Below are 24,603 nucleotides of genomic sequence, written 5' to 3' on the forward strand. Positions count from 1 at the left end.
ATTCATTCAAAGATTAATGCAAAGTTTTAGATATATGTATAAAAACAGATGGTTAGTATTATTTATTGCTTATACAAAATCAATATAGGAGAATTTCTATTAAAACCAATTATGATGTAGTGGAGTGCATTATCAGTAGTACTTGACACTCCTTGTAAGAAGTTCACAGCAGGGAAGGGGAGGAGGATATACTCTTTCCTTGCAACTCAAGAAATGAACCTCAAAAGACAATTTTTCTAAGTAGATATGATGTAATAACCCCAATAGGTTATAACTTCTTCAAACGCTAAAAATCTTTATACTTCAGTTGTTTGACATTTCATCAAACACTTTGCAAGCAAGCTCTGATACCACTGTAATAACCCTCCTCAAATCTGTCCTCAAAAATGCTGATGAAAACTCAAAGAATTTCATCAAACAATTCACATGCAAGGGACGTATGACTGATATAGTATTTCAGCTAGCTTCAAATGACTTTTTTACAATTTGCATCAATGAAAATCTTGTGCTAGAAAACTACAATGGACTACACAATGACCTAACATGAGTGTGCTACTAATTTTGATAATATTCAGTGCATATATATGATCTAAGCATGAGAAATGAACACCTACAGCCAACTGGCATTTTTACAAACAGTTGGTATGCAAACTAACTCGCTAATAAATAATGATATTAAATTGCTTAAATGACACCAGCAACTATTATCTTCTTAATTGCAATGAAAATTACAATGCTCATGAAATATGGCCAAGACTTTGGCATTTACATGGATTACAAAATGATAATGCTGGTATAATGCACACTTACAACTGAAAGCTTATAACACCCTAAAAAGCAATACTAACAAAAGAACCTGGTTGTAGATGGTTGTAATAATTTCTTTCAATGCTGCCCCTTCTACTTTGCTTTTCCGATTTGCTTTTTCGGCCTGCTTTTTTTTCGGTTCTGCGTTTTTGAATTGCTTTTTCGTACCCGCTTTTTAAGTTCCGCTTTTTTCGGACTGCTTTTTTAGCCTGCTTTTTCGATTTCGTTTTTTCGGACTGCTTTTTCGTACTTGCTTTTTCGGATTGCTACTATGTTGAATCTCAAGACCATATCTTTCAATGGCGTCAAGATTTCCAGCTTGAAGGGATTTCGTCCTCCAAACTATTGAGACATAATCTCTAGCAAATTCTCCAATTTCTTTGATATTTCCAACCATGCTTAAAAGAAGCTCTTCCATTTCTTTTATAGTGTTCTCACAAGAGCTCCATCCTTCGTTTTCTCAATGTGGGATAAAACATAACTCCCTTTATGTAACTTATGTCTCCAATGTGTTATAAAATAAAGGGGACTCTTTTAATTTAAATATTTCCCACAAACTATAGTCTATGCATTAATAAAGTTAAATATTTAAATTTAACTTTATAAAATAACTTTATCAATGCAAAACAAATTTTATCAATGATAAACAAGTCTTCTTGCCGATTTTCAACAATTACCATCGACATACCGTTGCCACTGGATGTCCACCCATGCCCAAGATGACTTACTATAAATAGTAAGTATGCCCAAAGTTGCCTCAAAACCTCTCAAAAAGACCTGCAATTGAAACTATCTAGGCCAAATGGCCTCTAAGCCCCTTTAATGTCCTAGTTAGCCTACGGGACCGTGGGGAAATAGGCTAACGACAACATCATGCTATGAATGCTAAAAAGGGGACATTACAGTCTGCCCTTCCCAAAATTGCTTGTCCCCAAGCAATGGCCGAACAACAACCCAATCAATCCACCTGGATCCCAAATGTAGTCATGAACTATACTGCTGTTAGTCAACATAGGCTCCTACAACAACCTCTGAAAATTAACCAGGAGGAATCCATAATCAAATTGGCGAATACAACTCACCCAAACTCCAAAGTTAGGAACCCATGAGAAACAAGCTCTCGAAATATCAGAACCCAAGTAGAGTAGATAACTCAAACTGCCAACACAGTAAATACCATCAACGCATCCCACTGGTCTATATGGAATGTACAATCCAACTCTGCAACAATGGTGACCACTCCCACATGAAACTGCACCAAATACAAAGAATCCACACATTGTACATCTACTGCAGTTAACACAACTCTGTAGATTACGGGCCACTGTCTCATAACCATAACTCCCATGCACCGCTGATGGTGAAAAGACATCACAAGATAAACAACAAGAAATGGAACCCAAACCAAATCTGCCTGCCACCAACTCCTCAACACAAGGATCAAATGCTAACTGATGTACATACCCTGCAGTATAATGCTGGTAAAAAGAACCAACCCCAGTCAACAACTCACCATGAACAAGTGATACAACCCACTGTGACTGATCACCAGCTAAGTCAGGAGATGTCATAACCAAAGGAGTAGAATCAATAACAACAACCGCTGAAGCATCACTCCCAAACTCCTGCTCTAAGTCATGTATTATCAAGCTATCAACCGCAGAACCTATTGCCATGTCATGCCCATCACAACTCTCATTTTGTGGCGTCAAACCATCCCATAACTGATGACAAGCACTAGGAATCAAAGTATATCTCCATATCATCATCTCATCAACATGGTCATCAAAGGTAAATTGATGAGCATACCTCACAGTGTAATGCCGATAGAATGCGCCAATCTTAGTCAGTGGCTCAGACTGCAACCTGGATGAAACTAACTGCAATCGATCACTAACCAAGTTGGAACTGATTACTACCTTCTAAGACATCGCCAAGGGAGTAGTATCATTAGCAGGAACCATGCCAACTACCGGCTCACCAACATCACACATGATCTTTGATACAACATCTCTAGTCTCCGTGCTATCAGTACTAGAGGCCACCACCATGTCAGGCATACCACAACAATCTGCTATAGCACCCAACTCAACTGAACCTGACTCTAGTAGGAACGGAACCAATATGCCAATGTTAGTATCAAGGGTGGATGCATACCCATCTCCACTGTCTCTGACAATCTCGACCATGGACATCCTTGGATCACTAGACACCACAGCTTGTGACTGTACAGAATCTGGTAAAGACTGCAGTCGCTCTAACTCCATGGTCACCTTAGCCAAATGAAACTGTGACTCCTCGAAAGCCAACTGTGTACTCTCAAGAATCTCAGAAGTCACCTCGAGCTGCTGAGTAAGCTCACTCACCTCATCTTCCTTGGCCAATAATGCATCGTATGCTGTACTCCCCCACTCCATAAGATACTCTCTGTTGGCTACCAACTGCATATAATCCTGTCTCAGAATCCGAATAGCCTCCCATAAAGAGTGGATCTCTGTCAAGGAAAGATAACTACTTCCCTGCTCATCACTAGTAGGACAACCCCATCCATAAACTGCTAACAATTGACGAGCAGCGTCAAAATGCTGGCAAGCGATAGAAATGTCTCGCTCACTAACTCTCAACTGACTAGACACATGATGACATTGGCTAGATTGTCTCCTACAAACCTCCTCTGACACACTGTCTAAAGGAGCATCCTCAAAGTTACTGGTCTCTAGACTATTACCATCCATATCCTGCGAATCAACTCCAAAGCTCATATCAACATACGTAGTATCAAAAACTGTAGCATCGCTGTCCAACCCCTCCGTACCATAAGAAACTGCTGAGGAAACTAAGTCCTCAAAACTATCCACAACATCCCCCTGGGTGTCGTCTGTAATAATTAGATCCTGGGACTCTCCTGTAAACTCTGTCATCTTTGAGAAATCATCAACATGTGACCTAACTGTAAAAGAAAATTGAGTCCCTGCTATATGCGCTAACTCCCGAACTGAGCTCACCTCAAGACAAAGCTCGTCCACATGTCTCTCAGAATCCTGGAGAGCCAATTGAATACACACCAAGGAATTCCGAGTATCCTCCAGCTCATGAGAAAACCAGTCAACCTCCTCCTCCTTCTTCTTCAATGCATCTAAATAGATCCCTGCAAGATTAAGGAGATGATCGCGATCTGAAAGTAGGTGTATGTAACTTACCTTCATTGCCTCCATGCCTTCCTAAATCTACTGTAAGTCATCACAAGAACCTGTTGTGACTCCTTTCTGTCTCTCCTGCAGTTGAATCGTCCAAATGTGATTCTCAATCAATCCATGCATCCTGTCATGATGAGATAAAGCCGCGACAATATCCTTGTCCCCTGTCTTTAGCTGGCTTGCCAAACCAAGTGAAGAGCTACTAGCCTCTATCTCATGTGAAGAAGCATCCAACTGTGCTTGATACTCATTTTCTGCAAAGTCCTGAATGCTCACTTTCTTATCAACTGTACTATCCTCAAACATGACAGTATCCTCAACTGCTGTAACTTCATCCAGCCCAACTGTACTGGAATTACTATTTGTGTCAATCACGCAATCCGATGTGCCTGTGATATCACCTTCTGCTGCAACTGGCTCAACCTGCACAACATCTGAAACCCCTTCTGCCTGTGAAGATGATGCAGATAAACCATTACCTGAAGATGTGCTAATGTCTCCCTGTATTGAATCAGCATGACTGTTAAACTCCTCATACAAGTTTCTGCCTGTCATAGGGAAGGTACGATCCTTAGGCCTATCAAAACGTTCAATCAGTCTCTCCGTAAACTCCACATATGAGGTAATGTGTGCATGACCCATAGTGACCATACCATGATGCCACCACTTGTGTGCTAACCCATCCAGATGAATTGCTACATACTTAATAGCTTCTTTCTCAGGCATAGGGTTCATTTGAAAGTATGTGTCAAGCTTTTGAACCCAAGCTCTTGCTGTAGACTTCCCCGAGCCATCATAATATGGTAACTGAAGTTTCCCTACTTTCTTCTGTAGCTCATAGCTCTGGTTCCTGTCATGTCCACGTGGCATATGCTTCATCCGCACATCTATATACTCCCTAAAGGTAATTGCAGCAATAAAATCTGGACCTCCGGCTTCCCAATCTCTCCTCAGCTGGTCCTGTATATCAGTGATCTGGGGCTCTGGTACGGGCTGCTCTAGAGCTCTAAGAGGAAATATGGGAATCATGGGCCGCGAACTCACTATCCTAGTTTGCTGGGGTGCATGACCGAAATTGTTCTCAACTTGTTCGCCTCCATTATGTGCCCCATCCTGATTATTACCATTCTGATTATTTCCTCCACCCACATTAGCATTCAACCCCATTTGACAAGCCATCATCTGCATCATAAGCTCAAATCTCTGACTCTGTTCTTGTGCTCTTTGCTCTGCTGATCGCTGTCCCTGTGCTAAGGTGTCTAATAATTGTAAGAATCTTTTCTTTCCCTGATCTGGACCGGCATTCATTTTGTCAAACATTTTTCTCTTTATCTGGCTATTCCAAATTCCCTATAAGACCTCCACAGGATGGCAGGACTTATAGCTCTGATACCACTGTAATAACCCCAATAGGTTATAACTTCTTCAAACACTAAAAATCTTTATACTTCAGTTGTTTGACATTTCATCGAACACTTTGCAAGCAAGCTCTGATACCACTGTAATAACCCTCCTCAAATCTGCCCTCAAAAATGCTGATGAAAACTCAAGGAATTTCATCAAACAATTCACATGCAAGGGACGTATGACTGATATAGTATTTCAGCTAGCTTCAAATGACTTTTTTACAATTTGCATCAATGAAAATCTTGTGCTAGAAGACTACAATGGACTACACAATGACCTAACATGAGTGTGCTACTAATTTTGACAATATTCAGTGCCTATATATGATCTAAGCATGAGAAATGAACACCTACAGCCAACTGGCATTTTTACAAACAGTTGGTATGCAAACTAACTAGCTGATAAATAATGATATTAAATTGCTTAAATGACACCAGCAACTATTATCTTCTTAATTGCAATGAAAATTACAATGCTCATGAAATATGGCCAAGACTTTGGCATTTACATGGATTACAAAATGATAATGCTGGTATAATGCACACTTACAGTTGAAAGCTTATAACACCCTAAAAAGCAATACTAACAAAAGAACCTGGTTGTAGATGGCTATAATAATTTCTTTCAATGCTGCCCCTTCTACTTTGCTTTTCCGATTTGCTTTTTTGGCCTGCTTTTTTTTCGGACTGCTTTTTTTTATCCGCTTTTTTAGCCTGCTTTTTCAATTTCGCTTTTCCGGACTGCTTTTTCGTACCTGTTTTTTCAGATTGCTACTATGTTGAATCTCAAGACCATATCTTTCAATGGCGTCAAGATTTCCAGCTTGAAGGGATTTCGTCCTCCAAACTATTGAGACATAATCTCCAGCAAATTCTCCAATTTCTTTGATATTTCGAACCATGCTTAAAAGAAGCTCTTCCATTTCTTTTATAGTGTTCTCACAAGAGCTCCATCTTTCATTTTCTCAATGTGGGATAAAACATAACTCCCTTTATGTAACTTATGTCTCCAATGTGTTATAAAATAAAGGGGACTCTTTTAATTTAAATATTTCCCACAAACTATAGTCTATGCATTAATAAAGTTAAATATTTAAATTTCACTTTATAAAATAGTTTTATCAATGCAAAACAAATCTTATCAATGATAAACAAGTCTTCTTGCCGATTTTCAACAATTACCATCGACATACTGTTGCCACTGGATGTCCACCCATGCCCAAGATGACTTACTATAAATAGTAAGTATGCCCAAAGTTGCCTCAAAACCCCTCAGAAAGACCTGCAATTGAAACTATTTAGGCCAAATGGCCTCTAAGCCCCTTTAATGTCCTAGTTAGCCTACGGGACCGTGGGGAAATAGGCTAACGACAACATCATGCTATGAATGCTAAAAAGGGGACATTACATATGACCTATGTCACAAGGTTCGAATTCGAAGTTGAGTTCGACAACGATGGAATTCGAAAAAAGTTCAGTGAGGCCAAAAAAATTCGAAAAAAATTCGCCTTATATAAATTTCTTTTTTTTAAAATATAAAATATTAAATCTAAAAAATAAAAAATATTATGTTAAATTTCTATATAATATGAATACGTTTTAAAACATATTCCTATTATAAGATTTTAAAAACTTAATTTAAATATTACTAATAAATGATAAGAGTTAATATTAAAACGTATTCATATTATATAGATTTAAAAAACTTAATTTAAATATTACTAATATATTGTAAGAGTTATATTAGAACTTTTTATACTAATATAAATATATTGTAATCTAAATATTTAAAATATCAAACTTTAATATATTTAATAAAATACAAATCAAATAAATGTTTTAATAATTTAAAACATAATTAAGGTAGATAAATTTATATTTAAATATTAAATATTATAATTCAGGTCATATATTAAATTCTAAAATATATTAAAGATTTAATAGGAAGATGCTAAATTTTTATTTTAAAACAAATTTAAAAGAAAACAAAACTTTAAAATTAAAACTGAATATTTAAATTAAATCTAAATGTTTGAACTTTGAATTTAATTTAGATATTTAGAGTCAAAAAGGAAGCGGACGATCATTTAATCTATCGAGCAAGATTATAAACTTCAGAAAGGAGCCAAATCATTAATCAGATGTTTTATGCTTGAATATTTCCGTGGACGGAGTTTGAGCTTCTGTGCAGGTTATGATTTACACTTATTCGACATGGAAATGGGTTGCGAAATATTTATTCTGGTCAGTGGTGGATATGCTCATTCCTGCCGTTCGCATTGTGCCGTTCAACATTGAAACCTGTTTTATTCGCCGATGAACATTTCATCACTGCTTGACATGAAAGGGCCTGCGCAAATTATTTTTTAATATATTTTATTTAAATAATCTGTACCCTCTCGAATTTTTGCGATTTTTTAGCAGAGTTTTGAAGTTCGCTGAATTTCGAACTTCATGGTTGAAATCTGGCGAACCCTGTGACTTAGGATATGACCATCATAATATTTATATAATAGAAGTTAGAAGTCTTCTGTTTTCTTATTCAAGTATTTCAAACCTTAATATTTGTTGTTCATTGTTCAATGTTCCAGTTTCATGTTCAATGCAATGTTCAAGTATTTAAATTTTAGTAAACTGGTCCAAGGGGTCTAGCTTGGTTGAAGCAATGAGTTCTCATTATGGAGACCCTGTTTCAAATCACAAGAGGGACATCTTTGTGAAAGTCTAAATTGTGACTGTTGGTCTTCCATTGCTTGTATTTGTCTCATTGTAAAAGGTGGATTTTAAGTTCTGACTCTTGGTCTGCCAATTGTTGTTTCTAGTGTGGTTTCTCGTAAGGAGCCTGAATAAGCTTGTAAGTCTCATGTTGTTGCTTGAATTGTATATGATCTTCAATATAATTTTTTTAGTAAATTAATATTTTACATCTTTATGTCCTAATTGTTATACATCTTTTCATAACTAGCATTTTAAGTACCACATGTATAGTATGTAGTATATACTATATACGCCCCCCTGTCCCCCCATTGTCCCCCGTGTTGTCCCCAAATTGAGGCCCCTTCACCCCCCTTGCCCGAAAACCTGCCCCCCGTCTTGACATACCCCTATCCCGAGGGCAGTGTAACTATGTTTCCACTCTTAGTTGTAGCATGGTCTAAAGAAATTTGTCACCTTGATTGTTGTCATTGTCTATAGCATCTATCTTATAATGTTCTTTAACTCCAACTAAAATTGCTTTGGCTTTCTCTATACGAGGGGCTGGATAAACTACCTTTTTTGTTTGTGATCTGGCAATCACTAGAACAGCCTTGTCTTGTTCTTCCATGTCCAAGCTATTAATACCTTTTTTCTTTAAGCATTCAGTCTCTTGATGATCACCTAGTCCACACTATTTACACAATATTGCCCTTGTTTTGATTGGTTTGTCATTCCTTGGTGAGGTGACCTCATTTGCTACATTTTTGGCATTGGATCATCGTTCTTTCTTTACCATCATATTGATTCTTTTTCTTGACTCATTATTGTTAAACATATTGTTATTTCCATCCATTGTTGTATTCGTGAGAACATGCATTAGTGTTATTGTTTTGTGGTTAGGGAGGTGTAGTTAGATGATTGATTTTTCCCCCTAAGTGGATAGCACTTGCATTATTTCAAAATGTATGGTTGTCCATTGATGAATGTCCCGTTACTTGACATATGTCACAAAATAGATTTTTAAACAATTTATCTTGGATGACCTTCCACCTTGCACTCAATGCACCATAACTCTTTAATTTCATTCAAAATTTCCTTCTTGACTTTAAGTTCTTTTATCAGTCTCATCATGTCTAGTTATAAGGCTTGTATTTATCTTTAATTCTTCATCACTACCATCTTTTGTTCTCTCCTTGTCATTGGTCTTCTATGTCAGGAGGAACTTTTGTACTTGTTCTCGATGTCTATTGCTTGATATAGGCGTTGGTGTACGAGGATAGAAGCACCACTTTCACTTTGTTATGTAGAGAGGGGATAAGTCCCTCAGTGAACTATTTCTTCTTCATTCCATCTATTGATTGGTTCTCTTGCTTTACCAAATATTTTGTGAGACTATGACTGTAAGTTCATATGTTCTCATGCTTCTCCTACTTGGTGTTGTAGATCTTTACTGAGATCTCATTGTCATCCACAATAGTTTGATCTATGCCTCAAATGCTTTCTTCAATGTGTCTCATAAGGCTATAGATGTTGCTCAACTTTTATGAACCAATCTCATGGCTATACCTTGTATTGTTATTGGGAATGCTCCTAGTCAATAGTCCTTGTCATCCTAGCGACTCATTATCCATATGGTTTCACTTGTCTAAAGTGTCTCACAAGATTCTCAAATCTATTTCCCGTTAACATTGGGAGTTTCCATCTTTTTAACTTTCAAACTCATTAAGGGAGTCTCTACCTTGTGTGTTGATCCTCCGTGGGTTTTGACCTTTACATTTTGGTGTATACCTTGCACTCTTGGTCGCATATGAGTCCTCTACCCACCCTCCTTTAGTGTCCTTGCACCTAGGTTATGTTTACACTTGTTTTGTACTCCCTTCACATAGGGGTCTTTGACTTAGCTCCTCTAACTCTCAATGCTTTCAAAATAAATAGCTTCTCTATGCAACAAATATTTTTTTCAAATGTGCATTGGTAATGATTGTTAGCATAATTTCATTAATGTTTGTTATGACCTGAACAAAATTTTCAAGGCTTGTAATTTCAATGTTCTATAAGGATATTAGCAATGAAAGTTGCATCCTTAACTTTCTTCTCACTTCATCTATTAAAAACATCACCTCTTTAGGGGACATTGCGTTGGGATTCATCAATGGTCTATTTTTGCATTCTTTCCATCAACTAGCAGTGATAGACACACTTGTTTTGGGCTGTGTATTCTTGATTCAAGGACCAACATAATCAAAAGGTACATTAGTAATGATGTCAGCATAACCCACCAATGTGATGATTAACAAGATTGAGAGAAAGCGCATTGCTACAAATGCAGTGGGCAATTTGCAACTTCCCTCTCTTTATTCTTGAAGACCTTTTCCAATGGGTCTCTTTTGTGTTGAACATTCTTTTCTCCAGAAGATGGTGGTAATGGCATTAAAGGATGTGGGCTAACTGGTGGTGGGTGATGATAAGCAACTAGGAGGTTTGTGCAAGCTTTTCTTGGCAAGAGGATTTGCTCTTTCCTTTGATCTGTTATTTATCATATCAGCATCCTCTTGATCTCTAATAGAAGCCATTGTTTGATGCATGGGCAAGTTTTTTTCGTTTGACTTAGGAGAAACTTTTGTTCTCATGCCCAAAATGGCACATATCTCAAGAATATGACCTCTTATATTCATTTCCACATTGATTACAATGTCATTTGTAACCATACCACTATGATGCTATTGAGTCATTGTTGTATGTTGCCAAATAGGGGTAACAAGGCATTGAATTTAATTGAACTCTAGATTTGAGGCAACTGAAATAGAGCTACCTAACCTACCATTTTGTAAGAACCTAAAATGAAAAAAATTTACAAATTAATTGTAATGTCCCCTCTTTAGTTCGACATGGCGTTAATTGTGGATTTGCCTATTCCAAACTCTCGTAGGTAGATGGGGTTGATGAGAGAGTCATTTTTAGCGTTATTTGGTGATTAGATGACTCATTATGCTCTTGGAGATATTATTTTATTTATATTTTATCATCACTTCTTATACGGGGCCTACATGTTATAATTCTAAGTTGAGTTGCACTTTTATTTTACAAAGTTATTTATTATAAAAAAAAAGTGCATTATAATGGGATTTTATAATGGATGTTTCTAGAAGTTCATAGTAACTTCTTAAAAAATGATGTTTCTAGAAGTTCTTAGTAACTTCTTAGGAAAGTAGATAAATAGAGGGCTTGGCCTCCCATTTGAACACATGGGATTTGGTAACTCAACTACATCTTCTATGAGCATTTGTGGAGCTTGATAGTCTACAAATATTCAGCATAATCTTTGAGAACGATACCTCTCAAGAGATTGCATAACTGAGGAAGTGAAAGATCTTCTAAACGGTTGCACTTTGAAAGTGGTATTCAGCCATTTCAAGTTGAGCTTAATTTGTATACTCAGACTACCTGAGGGTTTGAGTTTTTGAAAGAAGATCCGAAAAAGTAGTTCGAAAAAGCAAAGTGAAAAGGCAGATCCAAAAAAAGCAAGTGAAAAAGCAGATTGGAAAAAGCAATGCAGAAAGGCAACATTGGAGAAAATTATTACAGCTATCTACAATTAGGTTCCTTTGGATATTACATGCATTGTTCTTATCATGCATATTAGGAGGTAAGGCTGTAGGTGAAAGTTGTAACAGATTTAAGCATTATTCTTGCGGATGTAAGCCAAGAGTCTTGGCCATTTCATACTAGCATTGTAGTTAACATTTTATGTGCAATAAAGGAGACATAAATTGCTGGTCTGATATAGTGTAATTGAATATGTATTTATCATTCATGATCAGCTTATTAGTTTGCATGCCAAATGTTTGACAAAATGTCAATTGGCTATAGGTTCTCTTTTTGGCATAAATAATGTTATAATTCTGGATACCAAGTGTTTGTCAAAATTACTAGTTGCTGTAGCTGCATATTGCAAGTAGTTTCAATCACATATATGCATTGAATATTGTCAAAATAAGTTGCACATTCATGTTAGGTCATTGTTTAGTCAATTGAGAGTCTTTTTGCAAGCATTCTTATTGATGCTAAGTGAAGGCAAGAGCCATAAAAGCAAACTGAAATTTTATATCAGTCATATGACCCTTGTATGCAAAGTGTCTTCTTGAACCTTTATCAGCATTTTGGGATCAAATTTGAGCAGGGTCATTACAGTGGTATCAGAGCCAAATTCTCCTACCATCCTAATGGGTACAAACACAATGAAAAGGTGGTGATATGATAGATTGGAATTGTCAATCTTTAACTCATCACTATAATTTAAGAAGAACTAGGGCTCGTCTAAACATAGGACAAGAGGAACAGGGAAATCTAGAGTATCACATTGATACAGGTGAACAGGTTATTGGCAATATGGGAGACAGGAATACTAGGGATCCTGTAGGGGACAGATTTTTACAATTATTAGAGACCTTGGCATAGGGACAGCGATTAATAGAACAAAGGGCACAGGAACAGAATCAGAGATTGGAACTTATGATGCAGATGATGGCTCGTCAAATGGGGTTGAATGCTAACATGGGTGTTGGAAATAATCAAAATGGTAATAATCCGAACAGGAATAACCAAGATGAGACACAAAATGGAGGTGAACAAGTTGGGAACAATTTCGGTCATGTACCCTAGCAAGCTAGGACAGTGAGTTCAAGGCTTATGATTCCCACCTTTCCTCTTAGAGCTCTAGAGCAGCAAGAATCAGAGCCCTCGATCACTGATATACAGGATCAGCTGAGGAGAGATTGGGAAGCTGGAGGACCAGACTTTACTGCTGCAATCACCTTTAGGGAGTATATGGATGTGTGGATGAAACATATGCCACGTGGACATGACAGGAACCAGAATTATGAGCTATGGAAGAAAGTAGGGAAACTTCAATTACCATATTATGATGGCTTGGGGAAGTCTACAGCAAGAGCTTGGGTTCAAAAGCTTGACACATACTTTCAATTGAACCCTATGCCTGAAGAAGAAGCTATTAAGTACGCAGCAATTCATCTGGATGGGTTAGCACAAGCGGTGGCATCATGGTATGGTCACTATGGGTCATGCACACATTACCTCATATGTGGAGTTTATGGAGAGATTGATTGAATGTTTTGATAGGAAGGATCTAGAACTCCATTTCAAGGAGTTAGCTCAGCTTAAACAGTGGGGATCATTGGAAACATACATTTCAGAGTTTCAGAAATTGGCAGTGTTAGTAACATATGTATCTGAACGGAGGATACTGGTTCTATTTATGGATGGGTTAGCAGATCCGTTGAGAGGGTGGATTAAAGCTCTCAACCCTCCCACTTTGCAGGAAGCTATTAAGAAAGCTCGTGACATGGATTCCTCTTCAACGTCTAAAAATAAATTCCGGGCAACAAGTTTCCCTTCGAGAAAAGATAAGGATAGGAAACCTTTTCATAGAGAGGCTCAACTACCTAAGGAGGAAAGTAAGAGGTTGGACAATGAGACACTTAATGACTTGTGTAGGAAGAAGCTATGCTTCTATTGCAAAGGTCCCTATGAGTATGGCCATGACTGTCCTATGAGGCCTAAAGGGAAGGCCAACCGGGTGATGTGAGCTTATTACGAGGGCTCAGATTCAGATAGTTCAGAGCACCACGATGAGGATCCTGATGAAGCAAAGGGTGAGCAGGAGATGGACAGTGCAGAGTAAAAGAAGGAACCAAAGCTACAATTACAGGGGGCACATCTGTCTTGTATCCAGAGAGAGGGATCTTTCAGACTTTAGGGAGTCTTGGCTGGGCAGAAGGTTATTACATTGTTGGACACCGGTGCCACGCATAATTTCATTGATGCACGATTTGTGGAGAGGTGTAGACTCATTACTGAGGAGTTCGAGGGACTGAGAGTCAAGGTAGCTGATGGATATACTCTTTGTTGTGACAGGATGGTACGAGATCTACCTTTGCGCTTGAACAACTATGAGTTTGAGGCGGACTATCATGTGGTCAACATGGGTGACATGGACATAGCACTTGGGATGCAGTGGTTACATTCTTTGAAGGAGCTTACCCTGAGACTGGAGGATATGGAGATACGATTCGAGGTGGATGGCAGGACTCATGTGCTGAAGGCTATCCGTAATGGTGATGTCAGGACTATCTCATTTAGGCGGATGGAGAGATTAACCAGGCATAATGATATAGAGTGGGCAACAGTTTGTACTTTGATGCCTACACAGGAGGAGCAGCATAAGGCTGAATATCATCCTAATATTCAAAAATTGAGGATTAAGTACAAGAAGGTATTTAGTGAGATTCCACTAGGCAGGCCACCAGATAGAGGCATTGAGCATATTATTGAGCTAGAGGAAGGTGCTAAGCCTGTCATGATCACACCCTACCGACACCCAAAGCGACTCAGGGATGAGATCGAGAGGACCATTGAGGAGTTGCTAGCTATGGGGCACATCCAACCAAGTCACCTTTTGCATCTTTCGTTGTTTTGGTAAAAAAGAAGGATGGAACTCTTCGGATGTGTATTGATTACAGGGAGTTAAATAAGAGAACCATTAAGAACAGGTATTCCATTCCTCGCATTGATGAGTTGATAGATGAATTGCATGGGGCCTGTTATTTCACGAAAATTGATTTGAGATCGGGATATCACCAGATCAGAGTCCGTGAACAGGATATTGAGAAAATTGCTTTCAGATGTCATTGTGGGCACTTTGAGTTGGTAGTCATGCCTTTCGGTTTGACCAATGCACCTGCCACTTCTTAGTCCACTATGAACAAAGTTTTCCACCATCAGTTGAGGAAATTCATGCTGGTGTTTTTTGATGACATTTTGATCTATAGCCGATCATGGCAGGAGCATCTAGAGCACTTGGAGATGGTGTTGAGCATTCTACAGAAGGAGTCCTTGTATGCCAAGGAGTCCAAATGTGACTTAGGGATGATAGAGCTGTTATATTTGGGACACATCATTAGTGCAGATGGAGTCCGGATGGATCCTGAAAAGATTCGTGCTATTGTTGATTGGCCTCCACAAGAGAACCTTACACAGTTGAGGGGGTTCCTTGGTTTGTGGTCTCTATCTCAGGTTTGTCAGTGGCTATTCACGACATGTGGCTCCCATGACAGATTTGCTGAAAAAAGGGGCATTTGTGTGGACTTAGGAGGCACAAGACTGTTTTATGAGATTCAAAGAAATAATGACGACGTGCCCAGTTCTAGCATTGCCTGACTTCACGAAGCCATTTGAGCTTCAATGTGATGCATCTGGAGAGGGAGTAGGTGCTGTACTCATGCAGAATAAGCACCCTATAGCTTATGAGAGCAGGAAGCTCAGAAGTCTCGAGCGTTCATTCAGTATATATGATAAGGAGATGTTGGTCATCATGCATGCTTTGGCCAAATTCAGACAGTATCTTGTGGGTAGCAAGTTTTGTATTAAAACTGCTCATAACAGTTTGAGGCATTTCTTGGGACAGCGGGACCTGAATGATTGCCGCAGAAGTGGGTAAGTAAGCTGCAAGCATATGATTTTGACATCACATATGTTAAGGGAACTCAAAATGTTGTTGCAGATGCTCTATCTCGAAAGCCACACCTCACTTCTATGGTTCAGATATCAAAGGATTGGCGACACTTGATTATAGCAGAGTATGCCAAGGATACATGGGCCTCCGATATAGTGGAGGGAACAATGATTGATACTAGATACACACTTATGGATGATTTGATCATTTACAAGAACAGGATCTACTTAGTCCTAGGGTTGAAGGTTAAGCAGCTGATTTTGAGAGCACTTCACGACTCATCGACAGCGGGCCATCCCGAGTACTTCAAGACTTATAGGTTAGTTCGAGAGCGTTTCACTTGGAAGGGGCCGAAAATTGATGTTTTGCAGTACGTTTGAGAGTGTCTTGTTTGCCAGCAGAACAAACACGAACACACCTATCTGGCAGGGCTCCTACAACCACTTTCGATTCTTGACAGGAAGTGGGAGTGCATCTCCATGGACTTTATCACGGGTTTACCCAAGGTACAAGGACGAGATTGTATTATGTGGTGGTAGATAGATTAATGAAATATGCTCATTTTTTCCCTATCACCACTACATACTCAGCAGCTCAGGTAGCAGAGGTCTTCTTTCGGGAGGTTTTCAGATTGCACGGTTTGCCTCGGAATATTGTGAGTGACAAGGATAGCCGTTTCATGAGTCGCTTCTGGCAGGAGGTATTCCAGTTATGTGGCACTGAGCTTACACCCAGCACTAGCTATCACCCACAGATCGATGGTCAAACGGAGATTGTGAACAAATGGGTGGAAGGGTATTTAAGGAATTATGTAGTAGCTCAGCAGCGAGCTTGGGTCAGGTGGATATATCTTTGCGAGTATTGTTACAATACTACATATCACATAACTATACAGATGACACCCTTCATGGCACTTTACGATTATGAGGTACCCAGTGCAGGTGAATTATTACAGGAGAGTAAAGATATAGTTGCTACTCTTAGAGACAATATTGCTAGAGCTCAAAACTAGCAGAAGTAGTATGCAGACCAGAAGAGGACTGAGCTTAGTTTTGAGGTAGATGATATGGTTTACCTCATGTTGCAGCCATACAGGCAGTCTACTCTTAAGAAGAGTGGTGCAGAGAAACTCAAGCCATGCTATTAAGGAGCATTCAAGATTGTCAGGCGAGTAGGCAAGGTCGCTTATGAGTTGGAGCTTCCCACAGACAGCAGAATACTCAATGTGTTTCATGTGTCACGCCTCAAGAAGGCGTTGGGTCAAAATGTTGTGCCTTCTGCAGTATTACCTCCCTTAGATGATGAGGGAAAATTGATCTTAGTGCCAGAATCCATCTTGGAGAGCAAAGAAAAGCAACTTCGCAGGAGGGTGATCAAAGAATACTTGGTTAAGTGGAAAGATCTACCTGTGGAGGATGCTACTTGGGAGGGGGAAGCTATTTTGCAGCACCCAGCGTTGAGATTGCTTGAGGCCAAGCAATTTCAGGAGGGGCGGACTGTAATGTCCCCTCTTTAGTTCGACATGACATTAATCGTGGATTTGCCTATTCCAGACTCGCGTAGGCAGATGGGGTTGATGAGAGAGTCATTTTTGGCGTTAGTTGGTGATTAGATGGCTCATTATGCTCTTGGAGATATTATTTTATTTATATTTTATCATCACTTCTTATACGGGGCATACATGTTATAATTCTAAGTTGAGTTGCACTTTTATTTTACAAAGTTATTTATTATAAAAAAAGGTGCATTATAATGGGATTTTATAATGGATGTTTCTAGAAATTCATAGTAACTTCTTAGAAAAGAATGTTTCTAGAAGTTCTTAGTAACTTCTTAGGAAAGTAGATAAATAGAGGGCTTGGCCTCCCATTTAGACACACAGGATTTGGTAACTCAACTACATCTTTTATGAGCATTTGTGAAGCTTGATAGTCTACAAATATTCAACATAATCCTTGAGAACGATGCCTCTCAAGAGATTGCATAACTGAGGAAGTGAAAGATCTTCTGAACGGTTGCACTTTGGAAGTGGTATTCAGCCATTTCAAGTTGAGCTTAATTTGTATACTTAGACTACCTGAGGGTTCAAGTTTTGAAAGCAGATCCGAAAAAACAGTCCGAAAAAGCAAAGTGAAAAGGTAGATCCAAAAAAAGCAGGTGAAAAAGCAAATCGGAAAAAGCAAAGCAAAAAGGCAGCATTGGAGAAAATTATTACAGCTATCTACAATCAGGTTCTTTTGGATATTACATGCATTGTTCTTATCATGCATATTAGAAGGTAAGGCTGTAGGTGAAAGTTGTAACAGATTTAAGCATTATTCTTGCGGATGTAAGCCAAGAGTCTTGGCCATTTCATACTAGCATTGTAGTTAACATTTTATGTGCAATAAAGGAGGCATAAATTGTTGGTCTGATATAGTGTAATTGAATATGTATTTATCATTCATGATCAGCTTATTAGTTTGCATGCCAAATGTTTGACAAAATGTTAATTGGCTATAAGTTCTCTTTTTGGCATAAATAATGTTATAATTCTGCATACCAAGTGTTTGTTAAAATTATTAGTTGTTGTAGCTGCATATTGCAAGTAGTTTCAGTCACATATATGCATTGAATATTGTCAAAATAAGTTGCACATTCATGTTAGGTCATTGTTTAGTCAATTGAGAGTCTTCTTGCAAGCATTCTTATTGATGCTAAGTGAAGGAAAGAGCCATAAAAGCAAACTGAAATTTTATATCAGTCATATGACCCTTGTATGCAAAGTGTCTTCTTGAACCTTTATCAGCATTTTGGGATCAAATTTGAGCAGGGTCATTGCATTAATACTCCTGCAACTTAAAATATTTTTAAAAATATCACATCAAAACTCTTTATGATGCATAAATTTTTTTAAAAGCATTGAAAAATCTGTTTGAAAGAGTTTATTCATAACCTAAAAGAAAATGAGAGATTCACTCACCTTTGATAGTTAAATCTTTTTTGGTGCAATTATTTCTCCCTTTTTGGTGAGTATCAAACAACCCTCAAACCCTAGCAATGGTATCTTGGAGGAGAAAATGTAGTTTTGGTTTGTAATGTTCCCAATTTAGCAGGTTCTTGAAGGTTGGGTTTGTTAGCTCATCATTGCGACCCTCATAGTTGATGCTTCGTTTTGATGGTCCTTGTTTCAGATTTGCTATTTTTGGACTTAGTATTTTTAGTAAGTCACTTTTGACCAATTACTATTTTATGTAGGGTGGTTGCCTAGCATTTTTGCTCTCGGTCTCCATATGGATTATTTGGCAAAGTCATATTTATTTCCATTTTAATGAGATGAGACTTAATGAATATTCAATGCACTTTAATTATTATTGTGCTTTATATTATAAAGTAAGTGGACTTTTTATTATAAAGCCATCTCTAAGTGAAAGGTGTGATGGTGAAGCTAATTGGCGCAAAAGGCATTATAAGTATGACTTCATTTTGGAGAATTGATCATCTTGAATATATTATTTGCTTTTGATATCAGTCTGAGGGTTTTGTGAGCTTTCGAGATTGTTTTGAGAATTTCATTGCAAGTTGTGCTGATATATACAATTCGATAAGTCCTCCTACTGTAATTACTGTGGCTAAGGAGGTTCAATTACTGAAGAGAAATTGTCTGCAATTACTACATTCAATCATAGTCCCAATTTGGGCTTTCGATTGAGCATTGAGCGCTGCCGAATTTGCATTCCCAGGCAGTGCGTGGATCCAAACAATATTGGGGTTTGAGCTGCAGACCTAGGTGTCAGTACTGAGAGCTGGGCATCTTTAATTGGTGGCCTGCAATTGTTTTAATTGGAAATCCCAGGTATTATTGTGGTGCCGATTCAAGCATTTTATATAGCCATGGGATATAGGAAGATTGGGTGTGATGCAAGCGGCTACAACAGTTGTAAATTGGGCTGGGAAAGGAAGGGTTCCTGATCAGCGCAGGGGTTAGACTGGTCTGCATACTATAATGCCTATATATCAATCGATTCAATTCAAGTGTGTGGCGGCATTTAGCTTGGGATCAGATTTCCTTGGAATTGTATTCAGCAACAATAAACAGGTTCTAAAAACATTATTTGCTATCAAAATTATTGAAGGTTAATCGTTGCATTAGCTTTTCAGAGTGTTCACAAATAAGTTTCAGAATTGATGTTATTTTTCCTTGGCAATTAATTTCATTTTATATTTATCTTTCAAAAAGATATATATATATATATATATATATATATATATATATATATTCCAAAAATTCACAAAAAAGAATCAGAAATACCAAAATACCAAAAACATCATTCAGTTGCATCAACATTTTAGACAGAGGCAAGTTCGGGTCCTTACACGGTCTCTTGTGTCTGTTAAATGAATTCACTAAATCGCTATGCCCTCGCTTTAGGGAAAGTAGACACTTTTAGATTAGTTTTAGTTATAAAGAAATCTTTTCATAAAAATGTTTTTGGGGCCTAGTGGCATGGGTCTCCCTAGGTTCCCCCAAGCATCCTGACTTCCTAAGTGGTAACCCAGGGCTTAATCATGATTAGACTCGTACCTAGACTGGACTATACTAGTAGAAGGTGTGAGTGGGGAGGGAGGGGGGGCGAGGAGGATGGAGTGGGGTGTTTGTTGCGAACCTGAGCTTGGTACCGTAGGTTCCTGGAATTCAACTCTTGAGTTTCCTACTTGAACTGTTAATTAGAGTCAAAAAAATCTTTTTTAAATTCATATGTTCCATAATAATTTTAAACACACGTGAAATGGAGATATTTGTTGTTGAATAAAGCTCTTAAACATAGTTAACAATAACATGCTTATAATATTTGGGTCCTTAGACTTCATTTGTCTGTAACTTTGCACAACCAACTTTGATATTTCTAATTTTTAACTGATATTAATGCTACTTGAAGGAAGTTGGATCGGTAGAAAACTAAGTTTAATTTATTTGCATGAAAAACACACTTTTTGTTGGCTATTTTTGCCACCATCAGCCCATCACAGATGATCGATCTGAAACATCTTCATCATGGTCTAAAACCTGGCAAGGCCAACATGTCATATTTCTCAACGTTTATGGCTAACACATCCTGTTATCCTCCGTACTAGTGAGTCCCTACGGCATTCGCTCATTGGTTCATTAGAGTTTCTTTTATGCCTTGCTGAGCTTCCAAGTTCCTTTAGAGGATGCGGTGTGATGTTTGTGGATGTCAAGGTAGCGATAACCCATTGTGTTTGCCTTCTCGACATTTATTTTGCTATCGACATGATTTGACTGGTAACAACTATGACATAATACCTAGACTGAAAATTCATTACCAAACTAATTCTTTGGCTATGTGAATACAAAACCAGTGCATCCCCATGCCCATTTATTACTTGCATGGTATCGGTTGTCTCTTCCATCTACTAGATGCATTCTTTTGGCCATTTTCTGTCATTTCATGATCCAGATATGCACAGAGATTAGATTTTTATCTGATAGTTATTTCTTAACCTTGCAAACCAACTCCAGTTTTGTTGCAGTTTGAACTCAAATGATGTACTCAGAGTTACGTTGGCTATTTAAAAAGCAATCTTGTACATATTTTCTGGGTTCTTTGGTTCTTTTGCAGTGACTATGTTTTGCAACAGTAATTTGCTTCGTCTTCCTTTAATGAAATTCCCTGTTCTTTACCTCTTCTTGCATTCTGAAAGCTTGTGCTTGTTGTCTTGCCTTGTTTTTGAATTTCTCTCTTTTGGTTCCTAGCTTGCATGTTTGTGCTAAATTGCTTATAGTTGCTATCCTGTGAATGTATCTTTCCTTGTAGCAGCTGATAAATTCTACCCTGCATTTATGTCATAGGGGTGGCATTAGATCAAGAACTGTGTATGTTTTGGGATCTTTTATTGATGTTTTGTGCAGTTATAGGCAGGGAGAAACACATTGGATCTGGTGCATCACCCCCCCATTTTAATTTTCCGCTTTCCTTCTTCCCGTTTTGCTCGAAGTTGTTGGTTTAGGTTAGGTGCATCCTGATTGGAAGTAAGCTGGCCTTACCTGGAGATTCAACCTCACATGCACAAGGTCCTACTAATGGAATTTGATTCAATGTTTCACAAGGTTGCTTGGGGGTCATACCCCAAGCATGAGTGCAAACTTTTGTGTAAACAGTTTTAGTACACATACATTTCATTCTTGTCTACAGACAGAGCACCCCTTTACTTTAACTGGAGCATTAATTTGTCTGCTTCCAAGCTTTAATGACCTTCAGATATAAAAATTATTATATCCTCTTGTGATTTGGGGAAATTTTTGTGTCAAGTAATGATTATCATTTATAGGCATGATGGTGGACAGGATTTCTGAGCCTCAAATAATATCAAATATATATATGTCCTTCAGACTAAACTGTTCTTGATGGAGCTTCCACACATTATAGATGCTGATGTAGGTTTCTGACTTTTGAATCTAAGGTCTCTATACTCTCCCATAATCCTTTTACACACACACACATATCCTGCTTTAAGAATTCTAATTCGCCTGTAATTACAGAACTGATTGTAAACATTTACCGAACGTTACCTGGTTGACATTTTGTCTTTATTGGATCTGATGCTCTCTGCATTGGTATCATATACTTGAAGTCTGGTATAACTTGAATTTTTTTTTTGTCCAACAATCCAGGTTTGGAAGACTCAAAGCTGAAGATGGCAATAGCCCTTTCAAAAATGGAATTGACTGATCAAAATATAAAGCTCTTGGGAGATGAAGGAGCAATACCGCCCCTTGTCAAAATGATCACAAGCAATCTTGAATCAAAAGCAGCAGCTTTGGGAGCTTTAAAGAATCTATCTACAAATCATGAGAATAAGAAGCATATTGCCAATGCAGGTGCAGTTCCTCTAATATTGGATCATTTGGTTTCCTCAAAGTACCCTTCTAATATTAGGGAGACATCAGCCATAATTTTAGAGAGAGTAATGTGTAATGATGGTGTTCAATTTCTTGTGGATGAGAATGCTGAGCCCCTGGTACTAGAACCAATCATCCAAAACTTGTTAGCACTGCAGCAAAATCCTTCTACTTTCTTTTCTATACGTAGGCATGTCTTAAATGCTCTTCATGGAATGTTATCTGGGCCAGATGGTGAAAATGTTAGAAGTGTTGCCAGATCAGCTAATGGGATTTCAATTCTTTTACCTCTAATAGAAGGTTCTGATCAAAAAATAAGGGAGTCTGTTATTAAATTGCTCTGTAGTCTTTCAGAAGGGGGTTCTCAACAGATTTTGGATTTCCTTTTGAATGAAAAGAAGTTCGATCTTTTTGTGACTTTCCTTGAAGATGATTCTCGTGGTGATATACAAGCAGCTACTGCAGGTATACTGTCAACCCTGCCTGATTCTGATGGCAAAGTAACTGCCGCTTTAATTGAGGCTGAAGCGCTTCCAGCAATTATCCAAGTATTAAATAATGGATCTCCTAACGCAAAGGAAAATGCCATTGGAGCACTACTCAGATTTACTGACCCATCAAGTTTGAGAACTCAGCATATGGTTGTCCAGTTGGGAGCTTACCCATTACTAGTAAATTTACTTTATTCTGGAACTATTCTGGCAAAATCCAGAGCAGCTTTTGCTATTGGAAATCTTTCTCTGAGTACTGCTCATCTCAGTGTAGCGCCAACAGTGAATGGGTGTTGGTGCTTCAAACCTGCCGCACCTCCAGTATGTAGGGTGCACTTAGGCCCCTGCGATGTGAAGACTACATTTTGCCTTGTAAAGGCTGATGCTTTACCTGGATTGGTGAACCTCTTACAAGAAAAGGAGGGTAAGGCTGCTGGGGCTACAATTCATGCTCTGGCAACATTGGTGAGTGATGATGACATCTTGCATAAGGGAGCTAGTGTTCTACATGAAGCTAAGGCTATTGATCATGTCCTTGAAATTCTTTCTCAGGGAACATCCGAGTCAAAGGAAGAAGCTGTTAAGTTTTTAGAGAAGGTGTTTCAGGTTAAAGAAATTGTAGAGGCATATGGATCCAAAGCAAGGATTCCTCTTGTGGATCTTACAACTCAGACTCATGGGAATGGAACTCTCAGGAGAAAGGCAGCTAAAGTTTTAGCTCAATTAGAGGTCATACAAGAAACGTCAACTTATTTTTAATATTTCCACTGCTTTTCCTGCATTTTATTGGATTCCTAACGAAAGGTGGGAATCTGACACTTGATTGTAATAATGTTGTATTGTTACTACCCAACCCAGGGTACCGTTCCTCAGTATCTTGTTTGAGAGAACATAATACTTTCAGGCTTTTGTGCCTGTTTAAAACTTTTGGCAAGTAATTCTGTAAACGTTATTTATTTTGCATTCAAATTATTGGAGCAAGAGCTCAAAGATATTTTGAAAGATTTTATTTTAGGATACTTTGAAATTTCACAATCTTTGTTGTTTAAGTGAAAATGTTTTTCAATGGCAGTTATAATCATATAAGTATTGGAAAAATCTTCACAAGCTTTGCTGTTTAAGTGAAAATGTTTTTCAATGGTGGTTTAAATCATCAGGTAAATAGTATTGACAATGATAACTACTGGAAAAAATCGAATCACTTGATAACTTCTTTCCAAATTATTTTGTATCCATTGAATCTTATGCTTTATCTGGGAAAGAGGGTTTATAAATTACAATAACTTATACGTTATCTCCTATGATAACTTCTTTCCAAATTATTTTGTATCCATTGAATCTTATGCTTTATCTGGAAAGAGGGTTTATAAATTACAATAACTTATACGTTAGTTGGCCTAGTGGTGGAGAACTTGTACTCTTGAAAGAGAGGTCACAAGTTCAAATCCCACTGGGGGGTAGGGTATGTACGCCTCGTTTGTAGCGCCAAGCGCCTCTCGAAAAAGAGTACGAGGTAGTCCCATATCACTGTCACCATATGTAAACCCAAAAACTATGGCATAGTGTCGTGGAC

General features: G+C 38.1%; 1 protein-coding gene across 3 annotated transcripts in view; it reads left to right on the plus strand.

Annotated features, from left to right (window-relative positions):
• The window catches only part of LOC149545136 (U-box domain-containing protein 43-like), a 48,555-nt gene extending 24,523 nt beyond the window's left edge, over nt 1–24,032 (plus strand). For all 3 annotated transcript variants that reach the window (XM_089790530.1, XM_089790532.1, XM_089790531.1), the window contains one exon: nt 22,312–24,032. In XM_089790530.1, coding sequence (XP_089646656.1) covers nt 22,312–23,789 — 1,478 coding nt within the window. In that variant the 3' untranslated portion in view covers nt 23,790–24,032. The remainder of the gene's footprint in view (nt 1–22,311) is intronic.
• Nucleotides 24,033–24,603: the final 571 nt, after the last annotated feature.

The sequence above is a fragment of the Cupressus sempervirens genome, chromosome 7 (assembly GCF_028749045.1).
Source record: "Cupressus sempervirens isolate cs-2001-9-10 chromosome 7, ASM2874904v1, whole genome shotgun sequence".
NCBI classification, from domain to species: Eukaryota; Viridiplantae; Streptophyta; class Pinopsida; order Cupressales; family Cupressaceae; genus Cupressus; species Cupressus sempervirens.